This window comes from Acomys russatus, chromosome 10, assembly GCF_903995435.1.
Source record: "Acomys russatus chromosome 10, mAcoRus1.1, whole genome shotgun sequence".
Taxonomy (NCBI): domain Eukaryota; kingdom Metazoa; phylum Chordata; class Mammalia; order Rodentia; family Muridae; genus Acomys; species Acomys russatus.
In genome coordinates, this window is record NC_067146.1 from 8,446,875 (window position 1) to 8,468,465 (window position 21,591).

At 43.5% G+C, this 21,591-nt stretch overlaps 1 protein-coding gene across 1 annotated transcript in view; it reads right to left on the reverse strand.

Annotated features, from left to right (window-relative positions):
- Nucleotides 1–1,756: 1,756 nt before the first annotated feature.
- Exoc4 (exocyst complex component 4) overlaps nt 1,757–21,591 on the reverse strand; it is a 741,149-nt gene continuing 721,314 nt past the window's right edge. Inside the window, exon 18 of the mRNA XM_051151762.1 lies at nt 1,757–2,023. Coding sequence (XP_051007719.1) covers nt 1,786–2,023 — 238 coding nt within the window. The 3' untranslated portion in view covers nt 1,757–1,785. The remainder of the gene's footprint in view (nt 2,024–21,591) is intronic.

Genomic DNA, 21,591 nt, shown 5'->3' on the forward strand with positions numbered 1-21,591 from the left:
TCCCCCACTCCCCAGCCCCACCGGGTCTAAGAGTGACTTTGAATGACCAACCCTTCTGGCTTTTCTTCCCATGTGTGTTCAAGAGGTGTTCTTGTTGGTATACAGTCCCCTCCTTTGACCTATGAACCTAGTAAGAAGATGTGGGGGCCTGAGGCAGTGGCAAAACCCATAAAGCCAGGAGCACTGTAGGCACCCATATCAGAAAAGGGCAATTCTAAAAGGCTTAGCAGCCAGCAGGGGTGGTGGTGCATCCCTTTAATCCCAAGGGGTTCTCTGAGTTCAAGGCCAGCCTGGTCTCCAGAGTGAGTTCAGGACAGCCAGAACCACACAGAGAAAACCTGTCTTAAAAAACAAAAGGATGAAAACAGACAAAGAGGCTTCACTGGTAGCAGCACAGGAAAAATGTCCCATCTTCCTTGCTTTCAGTTGAGCAGAACTGAACTGTATTGCTTTACATTAAATATCTGTATTGTTTTATTCCTCTCAGAATTTTTCAGTAGTTTCAATGTTTATTATAGTACTAATTGCGTTGCTTAATCATTGTCAAATTCTTTTTAAACTATTTTTACTTTTGTGTGTCTGTCTTTGTACCTGGTATGTGCATGTGTGTGTGTGTTGGTTTTGGTCAGTGTTTTATCACAGCAACAGCAACCGAGTAGGATGGGACTCGCCTGTGAGGAATTACTTAAGTTGTATTAATTGAGGTGGGAAGGTCCACTCTGAATGTGGGGGAACTACTCAATGGGCTGAGGTTCTGGACTGCATAGAAAAGAGAAAGCAAACTGAACACTGGATCCATCGCTCACTGCTTCCTGAACACAGTGCAGTGTGAGCAGCTGACTCAGGTTCCTGCCTCATGGCTGCCCTTCCTGAGCTGCCTTTGGAGGGTGTTTTGTCACTAAGTCACACATGTCACCAGTGTGCATGGTAACATGGGGCGGGGGGTGGGGGCGCCCCTCACAGTTTACCCTCAACGAAGTCTAAGTGATGGGGACGTTCTCCAACAGGCGGATCACCTTTCACCCTTCCGGTTGTAGCACTAGTTTGATGACTTGACTTTATGTGCATGAGCAGTTCTGCCTGCATGTACGTCTGTGCACCACATGCATGCGGTAACTCGTGAACCAGAAGAGGGCTTCAGGTCCGCGGGAACTGAAGCTGCAGAGGGTTGTGAGCCTCCATGTGCGGGTGCTGAGAACTGAACCCTGGTCCTCTGGAAGGACAGCCAGTGCTCCTAACTGCTGAGCCATGCCTCCAGCAAAACACAAAGGTGGTAAGACCACCCAGCAGCCTGTGTACATGCTACAGCGTAAAACCATCCCGGGGTCAGGATGAAGGGCTGCTTCCTCCCTGGCCTTGAGGAGACCTGGCTTTTGGTAGAGAAGCTGGCTGAGAAGCACTTATTTGATTTTGGCAATGGAGACAAGGGATGTGCAAACACTGACTTCACCAAACTATAAACTGACAAGGTTAAGAGAACAAAAACCCTGCTTATGCCATAGACAGTATTAAGTAGTTTCAGGATGGTCCTAAAACTTAGGTAGCAGTGAGCGATCTTACATTTCTTTCTCAGAGTCCAGCAATTTGCCATGCCCTCCTTCCTGTCCCACCCTCATCCTTTGGGAATAGGGTGCACTAAAATAGTTGTCAGGTAAAACACTCCGTACTGCAAACTTCCTTAGCGTTCATATAGAAAAGCAAAACTAACGAGAAAACAATTCTTCTAACCCACTGAGCATCAGTGCAGACGCGAGCCCCTCCCCACACCCACTGTGGCGCACCCCCTCACACGGTGGTTATTTTCTTGTCCTTGGTGGCTTGCTTGATGGCAGCCTGCTCACAGATGATCTCCTTGAGTCTCTGCAGCCTGGTGTTCTGGGTGGTCTGGTCCCCGACGCCGGTCTGGCTGCGGTGCAGCAGGGTCAGGGCGTGGATGTACTCCAGCTCCGTGTACTTCACGCCCTGGTCCACCACCAGGTTCAGGAGCTCATCGGCTGTGTTATACAGCATCTCGTAGTACTGCCTGGGGAAGCAAGACAGGACAGCGTTCAGTGTCTCCTCCATCAGCATGGCAGGCTGTTTGCACATTCTCTCATCTGTCTGTTAATATGTTTACTTATTTCACAAGCGGCTACCGATTACCTGGGAGGCAAGTTCTGTCTCACTCAAGCTCCTCCTCAGTCACTCACTGGAGACTCTGGGAAGCATAGGACTTTCTTCTCCTCGAATGGGCTAATAATGTTGCCTGCTTCTTAAGGTTGTTAGAAGAATTAATTGATTCATATAAAGCACTTAGAATGCCGTGCTTGGTAAAGATGAACTCTTACCGAGGTAACAGTACTGGCAACACAATAACAGCAGTAGTAGCTTTGTGTGCCCAGCCCATTAGTAAAGGCTAACAGAAGAGGCACCCTGGAGTGGGTCAACACCTTCCTTTCTTCCTGCAGTGAAAGCTGGGCTAGAAGCAAGCAGGTGGGCTAAAGAGACACAGGCAGCAAAGCAACCCTACATATTAGGACTGCTGGCTCAGGAACCCACATTCCTGAACTCAGGGTCTTGAGGTTATTTCTTTTTCATCAGAAATATCTTGGGGAAAGAAAAAAAAAACCTAAAAACTCCTCAAAACCTGTAGCTGGGCTGGTGGTGCATGCCTTTAATCCCAGGACTCAGGGAGGCAGGGGCAGGCGGATCTCTGTGAGTTCAAGGCCAGCCTGGTCTGCAAAGTCCAGGACAGGCAAGGTTACATAGGGAAACCCTGTTTCGAAACAACCAACCAACCAACCAAACCAAAACCAAACCAACCAACCAAACAACCCACCACACTTCATATTGTATGGGAGAAGGAGGCCATCTTTGGGTAAGGGTATGTATTTTAAGAGCTCTATAATTGCTGGTTCAGTGGGGATGGGGTCGGCAAGAGCCCTGGTGTCTCCACTGGCCTGCCTTTCTAACTGACAAGAACAGGAGAACTTGAGCAGCACCAAGAAGGCACATGAATGAACCTGCTGGGTTCAGATGGGCAACTGGCTGTCCCAGGAACACGCTGTTTGGCACTGTCGTGGACGGAGTTCTCTGAAGATTAGTTTTCTGTTGTGCTTTCAAATGAAGACTTACTTGAGCCTCATGAGACCTGCTATGGTATGGCTGCGAAGTGTTCCTACAGGTTCATGTATCTGAACATTTTTGTTGTCTTGAAAAAAGTAAATCCCAAATATTCCATTTTACCAGTAAAAACTCAGGAGCCAGATGCTGGGGGTGAAAACCTACTAGCTCAGAGAGGCAGAGAAAGTACCCAACTGACCTTCCTACTTAGGTCATGTCCCAGAGGGAAAACCAAAAAGCCCAAAGCCAACAAAAGCCCAAAACCCAAAGCTTGCTAGCTCAGCTGAAAGCCGAAAGCCTCAGAGCCAAAGAGGTCAAGAGCTCAGGGGCCCCTTTCTTCTCCACGCTGTCCCTCCTTTCTACTTAATCCTTGTCAGCTTCTTGCTCCACCTCTTGACCTAGGGTTAACTTTATTAAATCCTGTGTGCAGAAAGCTCTTGGATTTAAGGTGTCTACTAGAGCTGAGCCACACCTTAGTCACCTGTTTCCAACAAACAGAAAGTTCTTGGATTAAAGGTGTGTGTTAGGTCTGAACCGCACCAAACAAAAGACAGGGCTTTACAGTTCACCATCTCAGGGTTCACGATGGGATCAAATATCCTGCAGCACATTTTTACCCCAGTTGTTGGCACTGTTTTGGTAGGCCGTGGAGAGCCTGACTGCAGGACACTAGTGGTGGATCTCTGAGGGCCACAGGCTGCCTCTGCATTTCCCAACACCCTTTGCTTCCCAATCCATGAAGACGTGAGAGGCGGCAGCTGTAAGGTCTCCTAGCCCTCAGTGAACAGCCTTGCCTTCCCCACTATGACAGACTGCATCCCTTTCACCACGAAAAAAGTAATGAACACATCTTTAGACATTTAGAATGAACTGGGCAAGCATACCCTTGGATGTGGACAGAAGTACCTCTGATGGAAGAGGATAAAGACACTTGGAGGATTCTGGGAAAACAGTGTCATGAGTAATCAGAAAAACCCTTTTGAGGTTGTGTGGTTAGCATAAAGTCCATGAGCTTTATATTATATTGCTCAGTGTATACGCTGTCATTAAAAACATCTTAGTGGAAAGAAACCATGCTGTAGGAAGATACATCATAGTGTCCCACAGCATCATATACTCTGTGACACTCATCAGCTTCCTCCCTGTCACTTGACACCTATGCTATATAGCTCTGTTTACCTTAGATGCACAGGCGCGAGAGAAAGCTTGTCTGCTTAGGAAACTTCCTGGAACTACCCAATTGACATATTGCTGAAGAAGAGGACATGTGCACATTTAGACCTATCAGTTGGAGCAAGAACTTGGGGCTCTTTGAGACCTGGACCTTCTAGCCTGGACACTGCCCAAACCTCAGAGTGTTTCATGCAGAACCACTTGGGGGTCAGGAAGAGTATGGAGTAGGGGAGCCCCAAACCCCGGCACTGGAGCTGTCGGAGGTTCCACGCCAGGGTCTTTGGGAGCAGACTAGCTACTAAGCCACTCCCGTCTCCAGGACACCCAGGACCTAGAAGCAGCAGCTACTACAGAGGTGGTAAATGGTCTATGATACTTTTCACTGAGATTAAGCAAAAAGAATTGGATTTCTTTGCATTATGATATTGATATTTTCATCATTTATCTTAAAAAGCAACAGTGAGCCCATCAGCCCAGATGAAATTGGATTTCTTTTGAAAAGTCTGATGAATGGTTTCCAGGGAGACTGGCTGGTTTTCTACAGAGACTGCTGTTCCACGCTGGGAGTAAACAAGACAAAGATGCCTGGAACTCTAGTCCTGGCCCTTCTGATGTGATGAGTGACAAAGGGCACACCATTTAAGTGCTTAATGTTTCAATATCCTCTGTGCGTTGATGACCTTTATAAGTCCCAGCATGACACTCTGAAGGCAACAGAGAGACTAGAGGAGTTCTAAGAGCCTCAGATGAGCAGTGCACCAGAATTGCAAAGCTGAGTTATTAAACAAAATTGACAGGTAACTGATGGCATATTTTCTATAGTTAGGGGAAAATTCCCCTATAACCATGATGATATATTAGATCATAAAGAAACATAAATATTTAAAGACAGAATGAAATTCATTTATCTTTCAGAAGCTACCTTACCCAGTAGCGAAGACTAATAAATGGTCAGAACAGTTGACGTGGATGTGGAAAGGTGCTACAAGATGCCCTAAAGAGAAAGCAGGAAAATGCCCCAAACTATGCAATTAAAATGAGCCTCTGTGATAAATAAAACCATGTAACCCAACAGGGATAAATAATTGATGGGTATGTACTAAGACTCCAGGAAAACAAAAGCATGATTTTTATCATCAAGCATTAAAACAGCAGCCATAGCTTCCATGGTACCCCAGCTTACAGCAGACGGCACTGTACGTTGCTGCCTGTGTTGCATTAGTGAACATACATGTGCTTTACATGTTTTCCAGCTCGAGACATAGGGGGAGTCCCTTAACTAGGACTTCTTAACATTTAGAGGCCAGCTGCTAGCTGTGGACTGAAAAGCACCAAAGGAGTTTGACATCATCCTGGTGACTGGAACATTCTATGACCAAGTGTGTGCCTTCCCATGGTTCCTCTTGCCCTTTGCTGTGTGTCTTTTGGTAGCATTTCCCGAAGTCTCATGAGTAGACAAGGTGTATTAGTGACTTTTTTGATTTTGTAATAAAACATTATGATGCAAAGTGACTTGTGGAGGAAGACTTTATTTTGGCATGAGGTTCTGGAGTGAAGTCACACTACATTTCAGTGCAAGCAGTCAGGCACATGTGTAGATACAAATTGCTTGAACCTTCTGCTTTTAGCATTAGGACCTTCTGAAGAGCTCTAGTCTATACCTGTCCCCCTGTCACTCTGGCATGCTTAGTTCATGTCTCCATCATGACTGAGGCTACTGCAAATGGTTTGGGGTTTCATGCAGGGAAAGCAAGGGAAGAACGCCATCTCTTCCACCCACAGCAATTTTCCTGTGTCTATGGCCCTTGCCAGCAGGGCTATGTACAGGTGACAGACAGTAAGGCCCTGCTGGAGGCTGCCTAAATTCCTGGGTGTGCCTTTACCACCTGCTTGTTTTGCTTGGTGAGATTCAGAGTCCAAGATTCATTTCTAAATAACTTTTAAACAGTTACCCTGGATATCTGGAGACATTAGTGCCAGTATCCCCAGTCCAAATTCTCTCTATAAAATAACATAGTATTTGCATAAAACTTTTACAGTCCTCCTGTGCATTTTAATATTTTATTTTTAGACAGGCTGTCACTGTGTAGCCATGGCAGGCTTAGAACGCACTCTGTAGAGCAGGCTGGCCTTGAACTCACAGAGATCTGACTGCCTCTGCCTCCCGGGTGCTGGCATTAAAGGCGTGCGCCACCATGCCTGATTCTTCTATACATTTAAAAATCCTGTCTAAGGTTTGTATAATACACAGCACAATTTGAACACACTGCAAACAGTGCTGTGGGAATAATGATAACAACAAGGCCTGCGTGGATTTTTTTTCTGAATACTTTTGATCTTTAATACTAGAGAGCAGAATCTATGGATAAGAACCTGTGCATAAATATGGCTAACGTACACAGCTATGTGTTTGGAACTGTGTTTATGGTAGTAATATTAGCAATGTTTAACTTGTAGATACATCTGTGTATTCAACCTTCTGTGTGGAAGCAATTCAGCTGGGGAACATGATTGGCCTCAGGTCTCTAAAGGATTTTTGTTGTTGTTCTGTTTTGCTTTTTGTTTTTTCAAGACAGGGTTTCTCTATGTAACAGCCCTGGTGGTCCTGGAACTCACTCTGTAGACCAGTCTGGCCTCGAACTCACAGAGATCTGCCTGCCTCTGCCTTTCAGATTGCTGGGATTAAAGGTGTGCACCACCACCTCCAGGCTCTCTAAAGGATTTTAAGACCTATACTTCCTCCCAAGCTAAGGTAACAGAGAGTGAAAGTCTACAAAGCCAGAGGGCTAACTGCAGAGAGTGTCTGCAAAGCTAATTACATTTGGCCATGCTTTTACAGAACTGACTAACATTCTCAGACTCTCACTGCTCTGGCTGAGGTGGAGGGGGCCTGCACTGTGGGGCTTCACTCTTTGTTTAGACACACCTCACATTACAGCTGTGAATGGCTCTCTGTGGATCTGGAACTCGGGGCTCCAAATGTAAATGTTACCATTTACCTCAGGAGTTTTTCATTTTGTTACCTACTTTATTTTTCCCCTGTTTGTCTTTCCAAGGTGGTAATGGATGACTTAAGCATTATTTTTAAAAGTTGGTTGCCTGTCTGATTTATTACTTCCTTGAGGAGAGGAATACTCATGTATTTTCAGCATGGTGTTTTAGAAAGGGGAATTCTCATACATTGTTGGTGGGGACGGAAATTAGTACAGCCATTATGGAAGACAGTAGATACAGTTTTAAAAACACATTCTCATATGCCCCAGAAGTCCCACTGGGATTCTATATCCAAAGGAAATAAAGTCATTGCATCAAAGAGATACTTGCATGTCCTTCTTTATGGGAGCAGTTTTCTCAATAGCCAAGATACATAATTGATTACAGTGTGTACCACTGAATGCACGAATAAGGAAAATATGGCCTATGTACCTAACAGGCTATTACACAAGGAAGAATAAGGTCCAGGCATGAGAAGCTGGCTTGAGTCTAACAGTGTTGCCTGGAGCTCTCCAGATTATACTTAGGTGAGGATGGTAAGGTGGCTCAGTAGGTAAAAAGGTGCTTGCTGCCAACCCTGGTGACCTGAGTTGAACTCCTGGGACCCATGTGGTGGAAAGAAAGAACTGGCTTCTACCAGTTGTCCTTTGACGGCCACATGCACACACGGCTCAGTGTGTGTGTGTGTACAGGTTGGATGATGCTTTTCTAAAATGTTTAGACCCAGAAATGTTTTCCTCAGGTGATTTCAGTTTGGGTACATACTAGTGAGATATCCTTGTGGTGGGACTTAAATCTAAATTAACAAGCTCCCCATGCATTTGCTACGGTAGGAACATGCCTATCATAACGTTAATAAGCTGTGAGGCCTGAGGGTCTCTCCAAAGGCTCCTGTGAAGGAGGCTTTGTCCTCAAGATGGCAGCACTGGAAGTGGCGGGCTCTTTAAGAGCATGAATCTAGTGGCAGGTTCTTGGGTGCCTGGTGGTGCTGCCTTGGAAACAGAGTCATTACAAAAGCCAGGGCCTGGCCTCCAAGCTGTTCTTGTTTTCTACATGAAGGATTACCATTGCCATCTGCTGTGAGTGATGGAATCCGGCAGTCCTCACCAGCGATGAGAGAACATGGGCACAGTGTATCTGAACTTGTAAAAGGAAGCTCTTGTCCTCAATAGTAACTTGCCTCAAGTATTTCATTATAGTAACAAGAAGCTGGCTTTTACATGACCTTGTGTAGAACACAATTTTGTGCAATATTTTCGTGAGGGTGACAATTGACTGCAACTCCGTGTACAATGTCAGAGGTGGAATTTTCCACTTGTGGCACTGGTTTAGTACAACAAAGACTTTGGAGTTTAGACCAAAGGCTTCAGGTTTTGGATTTCAAATTGGGGATGTTTAAGCTGCCACTAGAGTATTTCAGGCCCTTTAATAAAAGATCCAGTATAAAGGGCGGCCAAATGATCATGTGAAACACTGAATTCTTGTTTTCTCTGCTTCCACAATGGTTCATATAATAATAAATATGGAGACAGGACTAAAGAAGAGAAAGGAATTGATCCGCAAACCACACAATCCTCCTATAAATAACCAAGAAGGGCCCCCTACAGCAGGGAGACTCACTCAACAGCTAAGGAGAGGTTCTGGCTGTCTTGCATGCCATCTTAGCTGGACAGATGCTGCCACCTCCCTGGACACTTGCCTCCTGTGTGAAAGCCTGAGAGGCTCTAGCAGGTAATCTTTAAGCACTGGCGGCAGTTTGGGGTTTTACACTGGCACAAAGTCCCCTGACTGGGTCCTTTCACAGCATGTAGCGTACATCAGGGTCACTGATGCTAAGTGTTGCCCAGCAATATCAGGCAAGCTCATGTGCAGCTGATCTGCAAACACTCCAAACAAGTGTAATCTTAGCCTAGATTCTTTCCAGACCAATAATAAAGCAGATGATAATCCTGTGTATCAGAAGGAGAAATTAGTGTATTAGAATATAATATAATTGTTCTTATTTATCTTCTCCCTCAAAGAGCTTAGAGTTTATTACAGACATGATTGAAAATTTTAATTTGAAATGCAGCAAAGATATTTCCATTTCAGGAATGAGAAAAGGTAAGGAGAAGCTAAATAACTCCAGGCACCTAATGGCAGGTTTACATGAGCATTTTATGCTGGGATGGTTTTTAATACTGGCAGCAGATTACTCTGTGTTTTGTGTTGGGCAGGTGCTGCAGAATGGGTTTTAGAAAAGACTTTCCTGTATTCTCTCAGCTCATGACAGTACATAATCATTCCATAGGTAGGTGCAGTTTGGAAATGTTTTAAGGCTTTGTGTTTTTTGGTAGCTCATTTACTCACATTTTCTTTCTTTCTTTCTTTCTTTCTTTCTTTCTTTCTTTCTTTTCTTTCTTTTCTTTCTTTCTTTCTTTCCTTTGTCTTTCTTTCTTTCTTTCTTTCTTTCTTTCTTTCTTTCCACCCAATTCATCAATATTTCAATGACTGGAGATTTAGCTCAGTGGTAGAGTACTTACTTCCTGAAGTGTGAGACCTTGCAGTCTAGAGCTGGGGGAGGGGACAAAGGGACAAGCAGCTATTTATCAGCATTATTCTGGGACCTACTATACTTTCACAATTCTGGGGAGTCTCTCCTGGAGACTTTGGGAGTTCTGGCCAGCTGTGCTCACTCCTCTCAGGAGTGCATCTCATGTCAGCACTTCTGATGGGCACTGCAGCCAGAGCCTGGCTTTCTCTTCAGAAAATGCAGGTGCCTAAAACAAAGGAATTCCACTGAAGAGTCCATCTATCCCGGGACTGCTGAGATGATGGCAGCAGAGATGGTGGCAGGCGTCCTTGTTATAGTCACTGAGATGGGACGGGAATGCCTCCCCATACTCTTAGCTGGCAACTTTGTCCTCGCTCCACTTTTGGAATATATTCTAAAATTATAAGTATCTAGGGTTGAAATTCCCACTCCAACAACTTAAGGAGTCATAGGACATTCTCCACTACGTCAGATAATTTTTTAAATTAAAGTTCCTTTCTACAACGGTGCTAGTGGACAATCTGTATTTTAAATTCAGTACAATTAAAACTGTGTCTCTTTGGTCTAGCACTGTCTTTGGCCAGAGGCTGTTTGTATGAATAATTATTTACTACATTAAGAAGTCAGCTCAAGTCCCTCGCCCATTCTGAAGGTTTTAATAAATATTGATCAGGACCATTTTTGTTTGCACTTGCCAAAGCAATTCTGATGGATTCATCGTCTGATGTTATCAAATAATGAAATATGAAAGAGTGAATAGAATTAGCCTCTTGTTCTGTGATTTTTTATTTAGGGCCTTCATTTTACTTTCATAATTGTGTTTGTCTCATACTTCTGTAAATGTTCTTTTGATTATCAAAAGGTGAGCCTGGGTTAAGGAGAGCTATGCTGTGCTGAAGAGCAGTTTAGAGTCTTTTCAATTAAAATAGTTTATCGGATAGCACTTTGGAAGAGTTTTCAATTAAAAAAAATTATCTACTATCACAGGTTGAAAAAAGGCACACAGCATTTTGCCCTCTGGCAGTCACAAAGCTACAGATTGCTTACTAATTAGTAAGAAAATCTTAAATTGCATATTATTTATATTTCATAGACTAGAAATCTGGAGGCAACTGCTTGTGTAAGCTGAAAAATAATTCCGAGGCCCTACGCTTTCATCTTTAAGAACAGCAACGGAAGCACCAACTTTTCAGAGTGCTGCTTCGAAGGGAGCACTGGCCTTGCTACCAATGCTGACAAGTCCAGCAATGCTACAAGTGACAACATCACATGGAAGGCATCCCCCTTGGCTTCAAGAAACTTCTTTTATTTGCTCCTTAAAAATAACTTCTGGTCTAGGCCTAGGTCAGAGGTATTTATGGCATAAGTCAAATATTTAAATCTGAAGCCAAAACAAGCTAACTAAGGCTTGGCAGTCTACTTGTTGGCCTGGGCCACTCCTCAAGTATTGATACTTGGAAAATGATGTAAGAGTGAGAGGAATATGTATTGCAAAATACAATGCGGTGAGGGGATAACATGGCAGGCCCATGCCAAGGTGTGTCCCTGAGTAATTACATCATGTAACAGACCTGGTATAAAGAGGTTTATTGGGGAGGAGAGAGAAGTGAGGGCCTGGGAAAGGGGTAGAGGCAGACAAGTGTGAGTGGAGAACAGCTATGGGGAATGCTGAGGGGGTGGGGGCAGGAAGGGGAGGCGGAGGGAAAGAAGAAAGGAAGGAGGGAAAAGCTGCTGGGTGCCTGGTGAGTCCTTTTATACCCAGCACACACCTGCAACACACACGTGCAGCACACACGTGCAGCACACACGTGCAGCACACACCTGCAGCACACACCTGCAGCACACACCTGTTGCCGCTGGCAGCAGTGGCAGGTCATGATGTAAGCAATTGCTAGGTCCCTGAGGGTTGGCCAGCAGAATTGTCCGTACACTAACAACATGGACGTGAGATAAAACCAGGATTGGTGCCAAGTAATGATTAATGTTAAGGATGGCATGGAAAAGTGAATGGGTTAATGAGCTTATGGTTTCTGCATCTGTCCACTCTTATATCCATCCGTCCATCTGTCCATCTACCTACCTATCTATTGTAGTGCTGGGTATTGAACACAGAGCCTCACATGCACTCTAGACAAGGACTCTACTGCTGAGTTATATATACCAACCTTGGATTCTGCATTTATAATGTGGAGATTCTGTCTACCTGGAAATGCCTTGGAAGAAAGATCTGCAGAATCGCATGGGGTCTTATGTCTTTGCTCAGAAACCACTGTTATTAGGACTGATGCTGAAGAGACCAAGGTAATGGCTTGATTACAGCAGATGACAGTTTTGCCATTCCATTCTACGTCATAACTGTCAAGACAGGCAGAGTAGGGTGACAGGATGGTTTGCTACACCCTGTTATCACTCACTGCTACTCAGCATTTGTTGGACTCTCACATGACACCCAGCCTTTCGTTTCTATTTAGAAATCTGAACACTTGTCAAAAAATGCTGGGGGATTTCTCCACTTTGTTGAAACAAAGACCACGTATTTCGTGATTAAAAGGTCTCTATTAAAAAAAAAAAGATTGGCAGCTGGGTGTGGTGGCATATACCTGTAATTGCCCACTTGGGAGGTAGAGGCAGGAGGACTGGTAGTTCTGACTTTCATGAGACTATCTAAAACACACACACACACACACACACACACACAAACACACACGAGTAGGGTGGGAGTTGCTAGAGGAAACCGAGCCCCCCCGCCAAAATCACGATTATTTGAGAAATGTAAGCATATGCAAATAAGCAGGTCCCAATAGCAAACACTTGAGGTGTATTAACTAAACGCTCAGGTTATTTATGAGGAGAGAAAACCTAAATAAGCCAAAGCTACAAAATGGGCCACCTGAGAGCCAAGGACACGTGACTCCGGATGGATGTCAATTAGGAAAGTAATGGCGTAGGGAGGAGGGAGTTAATGGAAGTATGTACAATATCCAGCAGGGCTTAATTAAAGACCCAACGACTCTGACAATGTGATGGATAGCTGTGGGAACTGTGGATTGGGTGGGTGAAAAGACCACTGCGGGTGATACATATTTGGCTGTCAGCAAACTGTTTGATACACTAAGACTAAAACTTGTAACTAGCAAACTGCATTTATTCTGAATGGCTACCCCTGACAGGCCACAGGCAGAAAGCCCAACAAAGGGTAATGATAAATGCAAGTGAACAGCTCCAGAGAAGGAAGCATCTAGCGAATACTAAGGACACGGGCTTTACAACTGATCTCACTTAATGCCTTAATTAGTGTGCAGGAAGATGAGCGAGCAGTGGAAAGGGCAAATGTTAGTGAAGTGGGCAGGGCTGCTAACAGCAACAAAGAAGAAGCAATAACATAATGGACTCTAGAGAATTTGGACTGAATGGTAACAGAAGGAGGCCCACCTTAGAAAGGCGCACAGCACCGTGGCAGGGGGAATGCTAGCCTCCTGCTTTGAACTGAAGTGAGTGCAGCCCTGGGCGCTGGAGGCTACGGCTGGTAGGGAAGCCAGGGCTATGGAAACAAGGACCAGGTTTAGGGTAGAGAAGCGATGGCAATCCTTTCTTTTATGCATTGCGTAGCTCTGTTTCATTCTGTACCATAAGCCAAGTGAGAGAAGCTCAGGAAGGAACATGAAATGGGAACAGAGGGCCAAAGGATTGGGGGAATCAATTAAAAGTGACGTAGTTCAGCTTTTGTTCCAACGCCAGCCTACAGGTAAGGGAGGTTCCTCTACCCTGCCTCATTAGCATCAATATATATTAATACATATCTTTACATCTTTTGGTGTATGTGCATATAGACCTAGAGACCTGGTGTAGTGTGTTGGGTAAAGGTTACCAGTAGCCTGGGCTTGTCTGACTTTGGACAATTTGTTAATCTTTCTGTATGTTTTCTTCTTCTCAGGAAGAGAAACAGTAACATGGGCTGAAATGACTAAGAGCGTGGGCTGGACAGTCAGGTTGCACAAGCATTTATGTAGAAATAAGAGTACAGTGCTCCCCATCAGTCCTCACTGGAGTACACAGGAGGTGTGCCGAGCAAAGGAGGGAAAAGAAGCTGGCCAGGAAGCCGGGGCCAGATGTGAGGGACCTGAGGGTCATACAAAGGACTTTTCTGGGAAGGGGAGACAGGATATGAGGAGGCAAACTTAAGGTCTGATAATCTTTTAGCTGGCCTACATTTAAAATAGTTATGACCTGTAACTATCAGAACTCAATAAAAGAATATATTTTAACACTTCTACACAGAAAGGAAAAAAAATCTCGCCACAAAAGGCTAAACATTTCACCTTATAAAGAACTCACAAACCTACAACTTATCATTAGTTTTCTGATTTATTTTCAAAATTAAGCTTTTTTTATTGAAACAAACTTGAAAATAATTTAAAATGTAAAGAAAATAAGCATTAATAATCCATACTCAAAAACTATTTTGGGGGGGGGTATTAATTATCTGAGTTTTCTGACTTTTCTATGGGTGAAACTGGCCAGCTTCAGGTTACATGGCCCAGGAAGTTGGGGGTCAAGCCTGTAGTAGAGAAGATGGGGGACTCAGAAGAAAGAAGAGGCCTCTTCAGCTGCAGCATGGGTGGGGCTCCTAAGAGGAGGAGCCTCAGATTGTTGATGACATAGTTTCTCTCTGTCAATCAGATCACCCCAACCCTCTGTATGCTTCCTCACAACTCTAAGCCCTCAAACTTAAGAGCTCAACAAAACCAGTCTCCAAAAAAGAGAAGGTGCTAGCACCTCCACAGAGAGTGATAGACAGGGCCACTGTCCTCAGTACCTTTCATTAGATAAGCACTGGCCTGTATCTAGTCAGGATGGATGGGTGAAGGACCAGCCCATTGCGTGTGGTGCCATCCCATGCCTGGTGGTCTTTGGTTCTGTAAGAAAGCAGCCTGAAAGATGCTCCACCATACAACAAGGACATTTGCTCAACTATGTTCATAGAAGCTTTATTCATAATAGCCAGAATCTGGAAACAATCTAGATGTCCATCAACTGAAGAATGGATAAAGAAATTGTGGTACATTTACACAATGGAATACTACTCAGCTATTTAAAAAAAAAAAAAAAAGGAAATCTTGAAATTCGCAGGCAAATGGATGGAGCTAGAAAAGATCATCCTGAGTGAGGTAACCCAGAAACACACATGGTATATACTCACTCATAAGCAGATATTAGCCACATAATACAGGATAACCAAACTACAATACAGAGACTGATGCACCAACCAAGGACCATGTATGATATGATGTGGACCTAGACTCTCTGCTCAGATATAGTAGCCCAGTCTCCTTGTGGGTTCCAACTTTGATCACTTTCCCGTGACAGGACAGCCTTGTCAGGCCACAGTAGAGGTTACAGGTAGTACAGATGAGACTTGATAGGCTGAGGACTAGGGGAGGGAGGGAGGAAAGGATCAGGAGAGGATGAAGGCGGGGGATACAATCGGGATGTGAAGAATTCGAACTGCAGAACAAGCATGTAACTTATATTGCTAATCCCACTACATGGGAATAGCTCTGAGACATGAATATCAATGCATAGACAATGCTTCTTGTTGGCTACAGAATCCCTGTGAATTACTATTAGATGCCATTCTTCATATGGCATGAATGAAGATTTATAGATGTCTTTTTTCTGCTCATACAAAGAGCAGAGAACCAGCCTTAATTGTTCAATGCATCACGCACACCTTATACATTCATAACTTTATGACTGTATAATGCTTGTGAGAAATTATATGTTTTCTGAACAAAAGAACCGCACACTGATGCTAGATCAGACCTGACAGGATTCATTCCTCTCAGCATGCTGGACACTGACATCCTGCATCCATTTTGTTCCAGCACCAAGTGCTTCAGTTGCTGTTCCTTATCAGAACAGGACAGTTCCCAGGGCAGCTTTGAAGAAAGCTTTCAATCCCAATTGGTCCAGCATTTCAGACTGTCCCACACAGGACTCTAATTAAGCCTGGAGTTTCTCAACATTTAGAAACTGGACCATAAATGCTATTCCTAGCTTGTTTAACCATCTCCCCAATTTTATTTGGACTCACCCCAAATCAGCCAGAAGAAACCTGAAGAGAATGATGCCCCATTTCCCTTAATAGGGGTTGGGTAGGTTTTTGGTTGCTTTCTTGGGTGATAGATGTTTATTTTCATTGGAAGTTGGTTATAAATCATTATTGGTCTTATTTAGAGAGAAAACAAGGTTGGACTCAGAGATGTCTCTCTTTTCCTTTATCTTTCATTCTTAGGTTTGGAGGTAGGGGTTGAAAACAAAGAAGGGGGGAATACAGGAATATATAGGGATGATAGGACAAAAAGCCGATTAGTTAACCTACTCCTCAACTTAATGTCTTAATTGTTACAAGGTTATTTTAAATTCACTGGTATAGATTTTTGTATATAGATGCAAAACAAGTTTAATTTTAGATACATTGGTATAGAATTCAAATTTAAGATTATTCTTCACACACACACACTCTCTCTCTCTCTCTCTATATATATATATATATTTCTACTCTAATATGCAGTATTGTATTCATACAACTCAATTGTAATATAAGATTTACTTCCAACACTTTGAAAGTGCTATTGCAGGCTGTTTAGGATAAATAAAATACACAAATTAATTGTTAGTTGATTAAATCATGGTCATAACAATTACTAGTCTATTTTTATCAAAAGAATATACATCCTAGGTGTAACAGATAGATATGATTCTATAGAAAGATAAGGTAAAATAGTTAGATAAACTTCAGAGACATACAGAATATGGCATTTAAAGATACTTTTATTAGTTTAAAGATTCACTGACAATGAGACAGGTTAGCTCCTGGTAACACCCACCCTACCTCAAAGATGATGATGAACATCAAAGAACCTCCTTATGGAGATAGCTTCAAAATCCAGCCACTGGGCAAAATTTCCTCATTTCTATCACAGACAGAATTCTGTCTAAAAATGGGCAAGCTTGGATGCAGAGGTGATAGTCAAACTCTGCCAAGACAGGGTAAGCAAGTCCTCAATAGTTCCTGCCTCACAAATATGTCTGTCAGATATACTGGGGCAGCAGGCTGAAGATGACGCTCCAACGTTATAATGTTGGAGATCTGGGTGACTGCTCAGGCAGCAAACTCTCCCTGTCATCTTCTCATTTGGGAAGCCGCTAACCTGCACTCTCTGTATACTCAGATAATTAATTTTATTCCTTCTCAAGTCTCTGATGGGGTTGAAGACCAGATAGTTTAGTGCAACAATTAAGCTTAGTAGTTTAGGGGATAAGATGTCTTTAGGTCTAGTTAGATGTTTTAAGTTAGTAGAGATGAGATATGACAGATATTGATTTATATTCAGAATTTTAGATGCACCAAGATAGGAAAGATGTTTTCTTCAAGGTTGCCAAATACAAATAGCCAAAACACTATGAATGTAACATTTATATAATTCTTGATTGTTTCATGGTTCTTCTTGCTGTAGGTAGTTTATTGCATATATGTATAATAATATAAATGGATATGTAAAAATAAAAAATATTTAATAATAATAATAATAATAATAATAATAATAATAATAATAATAATAATGTAAGGAGCCATCCTCCATGGCTTCTGCAACAGCTCCTGCCTCCAAGTCCCTGCGCTGTTTGAGTTCCTTTCCTGACTTTTTTCAAAGATGAACAATCATGTGGAAGCATAAGAAAACAAACCCTTTTCTCTCTAAGTTGCTCTGATTACGGTGTTTCAGCACAGCAATAGTAACTCTAACCGAGACACCTCCCAGCTCTCTACCAAATCTCAGGCAACTCGTGCAAGTCCTGGCAACTGAGGAATGTTTTCACAGCAAAAGTGCATACTGGAGGCTTGGGGTAGAATTTCAATCTGGATAGGGTATCTGGAGGGAAGCAAAATATAGCAGGGTAAGATTTTTTCACAGGAAAGTACATTTTAAGGGTCACAGGGGGATGGGGTAACTCTTTGAGGAACAGAATGACAATTTAAAGTAAAAGGCTCTTTCTACATGAAAAGATGAATACCAGGATCTTTCACAGACTCTCTTAAGTCTATAACTAAAGAAACGAGCCTTTGATACAGGAAACCTAATAGCATTTCAGTCCTCCTACAGAGGAGGCAACTGTGAGGAAGTCTGCACAAACTGTATGCCTCTACTTACTCGCTAATGCTAGCCTGTAGATCTAGGACTCACCCTATTTGTTTTCAAAGACTACAAGTAGTTTTAGAACAAACCCTTATTTTCTTTAAGAAATGACTTACTATTTGTGAAGAGCAAACTAGGCGTGGAACTTCATACAAGAAATAACATTTTGATTAGTGTGAAAAAATAATGTGGTAACAAGGCCGGTGAGGGGGCTGAGGAGAGGCCAGCACAGGGTTCCACGGCTGTCTGCCCAGATTCCCCTCTGATTCTGGCACACTCTGATCCAGGAGGGAAGCTGATGTGTGGCCTGCCCACCACAATGTGATGTCAAGAGATCACTGGTGTCTGGAAGGAAAGCGAGGGACAAAAGCAAGGAGGCAACACAAAGGCTGGGCAGCTGCTCAGAATAGCAGAAAGGACACAAGTGCATGTGGAGAGCTCTTGAGTGTTTAGCTCTGCTTTATTTCCCCTGGGAACCAATGCTAATGAAGGAAGGAAGCACAGGTGGGGAAATGGAGAAAGGCTTGCTCCATGCCTGAAGAGGGCCAGCAGCAGGGCTTGAGTGCTGTGCACTGTATGTGGATGCACACAGAACAAACAGAAGGGCACAGAGCAAAACAGAAAAGGCCTGGCTGGTTTGGGATGCCCAGGAGGGGACAAGAGGAAGCTTCCGGGGGTGATTTGGTGTTTAGTATTTTATCAGAGGGCATTCATATCCTCAGATATAATCAAGCTGAGTACCTCAGATTTGTGCATTCTACTCAAGCATGTTATATCTATAAAAACACATCCCCAGGGGCTGGGTTATAGCTTAGTAGTAGAACACCTGCTTAGTGTACAGGCAAAGGATTCAATCCTTAGTGCCAAAAAGCAACAACAACTGACCAACACCACAGACATAAAATCCTCCACGACAGCAAAACACAATGCCAAGCATGGTTACACAGGCCTCTAATCTCAGCACGTGGGAAGATGGCGGCAGAAGAAATAGGAATTCCAGGTCGTCCTTGGCTACACTGCAAGTTCAAGGCCAGCCTGAGTTATATCAGGAAGCCTTACCTCAAACAAAATAAAACAACACAACCCATCCCTATCCTCAGCCCCCCAAACCCCACAATCAAGCAAAACAAACACATAGGGCTGGGGTACGACTCAGGGTTAGAATGCTTGTCGATCACACATAAGACCTTCATCTGTCTATAACTCTGCAAAATCTATAGTAAGAATAAACCCCACATTAGCTTCTTACTCCCGGTGCTCTACCCACCCCCTCACATAAACAACAAAAACCAGAGAGGAGAGAGAAAGGCCAGGTGTTGGGGTGGGTGCCTGGACACATGTTTTGACTCAGTTTCATCCTGTAACTTTAAGAAATGCTAATATTTTGAACTTTGAAAGAGCGGTGCTAATTGTAAGAAGGTGGCTGTGAAAGACTACTTACGGCGTGATTCCATTGCCATGATATGTCCAGAGGAGACAGAATGTAATTAGTGGTTGCCAGGGGTAGGGCTTGCAGAGGAATGAGGAGTGATTGCTAATGGATTCAGGGTTTCTTTGTGGGGCAATGAAAATATTCTAAAATTAGCCAGTTATACAACTCTAGCCACACTAAAATCTAGTGAATTACATACTTTAAAAGGGTTAATATCTATGGCATGTAAATTATTACTCAATAAAGCTATTACAAAAATGCAAATTTTATGAACTACAACCCTTACTTAAGTACACAGAAGACATTAGTCCACAGCCAATACTGCTGCGGGCATTTACCCATTAATCAGGACACTGGCTGCAGTTCAGCGTTTTCCTTTGGTAATTGCAGCGAAGATCTCCCAAACTGACAGATGTGGAAACACTTTCCCTAAGTGCCCCTGAAATGCACGAAAGCCATTTCTCCGGACTCCACACTTTTGTAGGTTAAGTGACTGGTAGCCTTTTGCACTATTCTCAAGAAAACTTTATAGTAACAAATAATGGCTTACCCTTACTAGAAAAATGGGTGTGAACTGAGACAGTTCTGTGTGATAATTACAGAGTAATAGAAACATAATTGAGCCAAAGATTCACTAATGATTGCCTTAATGTTCATTATTATGAAGGACATTAATTAAGGGGAGCAATTAGCATCTGACAATTATTCCTGCTGTATTCTTTACAGGTGCACCTGACTTAGCAGAGGCTCATAAGGGCCAACTACCTGCCAAAGGGCACCTGGTAAAACCAGCACGGGGATTGAATTCTCTTTTTTTCTTTCTTTCTTTCTTTTCTTTCAGATTTATTTATTTATTGTGTATACAATGCTCTGCCTGCATGTACACCTACGTGCCAGAAGAGGGCACCAGATCTCATTATAGATGGTTGTGAGCCACCATGTGGTTCCTGGGAATTGAACTGAGGACCTCTGGAAAAGCAGTCAGTGCTCTTAACCTCTGAGACATCTCACCAGCCCCTGAATTCTCTTTTTCAAGACTGAATTTTGATTACTTCACAACATGCTAGCCTCACTACACAGAACATTCTACAGAAACTCCTGAGATGGCCCACGGGGAACAAGAATCAGCGTAAGAGGCCAACTGCTATCAGGAGGACCTCTGTGGGAGGCTCTAAGGTGCTGTGGGATGTGCACACCGATCAAGGATGTAATAAGGATGTTGGCTGGCCACTACCGTCTGAGTGTGGTGCTACTGTTTTTCCACAGAGACACATCTTGTAGTTACCTGCCCTTTTGCACAGATGACTGTGGATCCTTACAGCCAGGACAAACAGTCTTTATGGTGGAGTTGAGACTGTAGAAGAAGGTGGCGGGCAGGGCTGCCTGAGACTCAGAGGTTATAGATGCAAAAAGCTAAACATCCCATGTCTTTGTTTGCATGTATGTGTATGCATCATGTGCATGCCAGTGCCTGCAGAGGCCGGAAGAGGACACAGAACTCCCTGGAACTGAAATTAGAGGTGGTTGTGAGCTGTTTGGTGGTGCTGGGGACTGAACCCAGGCCTTCAGAAGAGGCTCTTAACTGCTGAGCCATCATCTCTCCAGTACTGATGATACAGATTTTTAATGAAAATGTTTGCTGATTCCTGAAAGGAAAGAAGTCATTCAAAAGGTAACAACTTTGGATGTCTGAGCTAGTTTTTCTCAAATACAACTGAAGGACAGAGCTGAACAGCTTGTCTCATTTCCTTTACACTTGCAGCCTTCACAGCTGGCCTCTCAGTTTCTAATGCTTTAAGAAAATATATAGGATTTTATCACGTACTACCTTGGTCAGTTGTGTGGTGTGCTATATGTCATGGTCCATGACTGGATGTATGTAGCCTCCTGGTTACCTCCATGTCATACACATGTTGCTCTCATGACCTTCATGTCAGGGGGAAACACTACAGAGGAAGAAGGTGGAGACAGGGCTCCTGGAGCAAACACTGACACACTCATTTTAGCCTCTTTTCCATTGTGCTCCACCCAGTGGCAGGATGAGTTAGTTAAGGTTATCCACGGGCCAGAACAGAGTTAGGGTTGCTGGTTACACGACAAGATCAGGCTCCGCTGTAATTAGAGCAGCATGGCACACCACCACGATGGAAGTAAGGTGA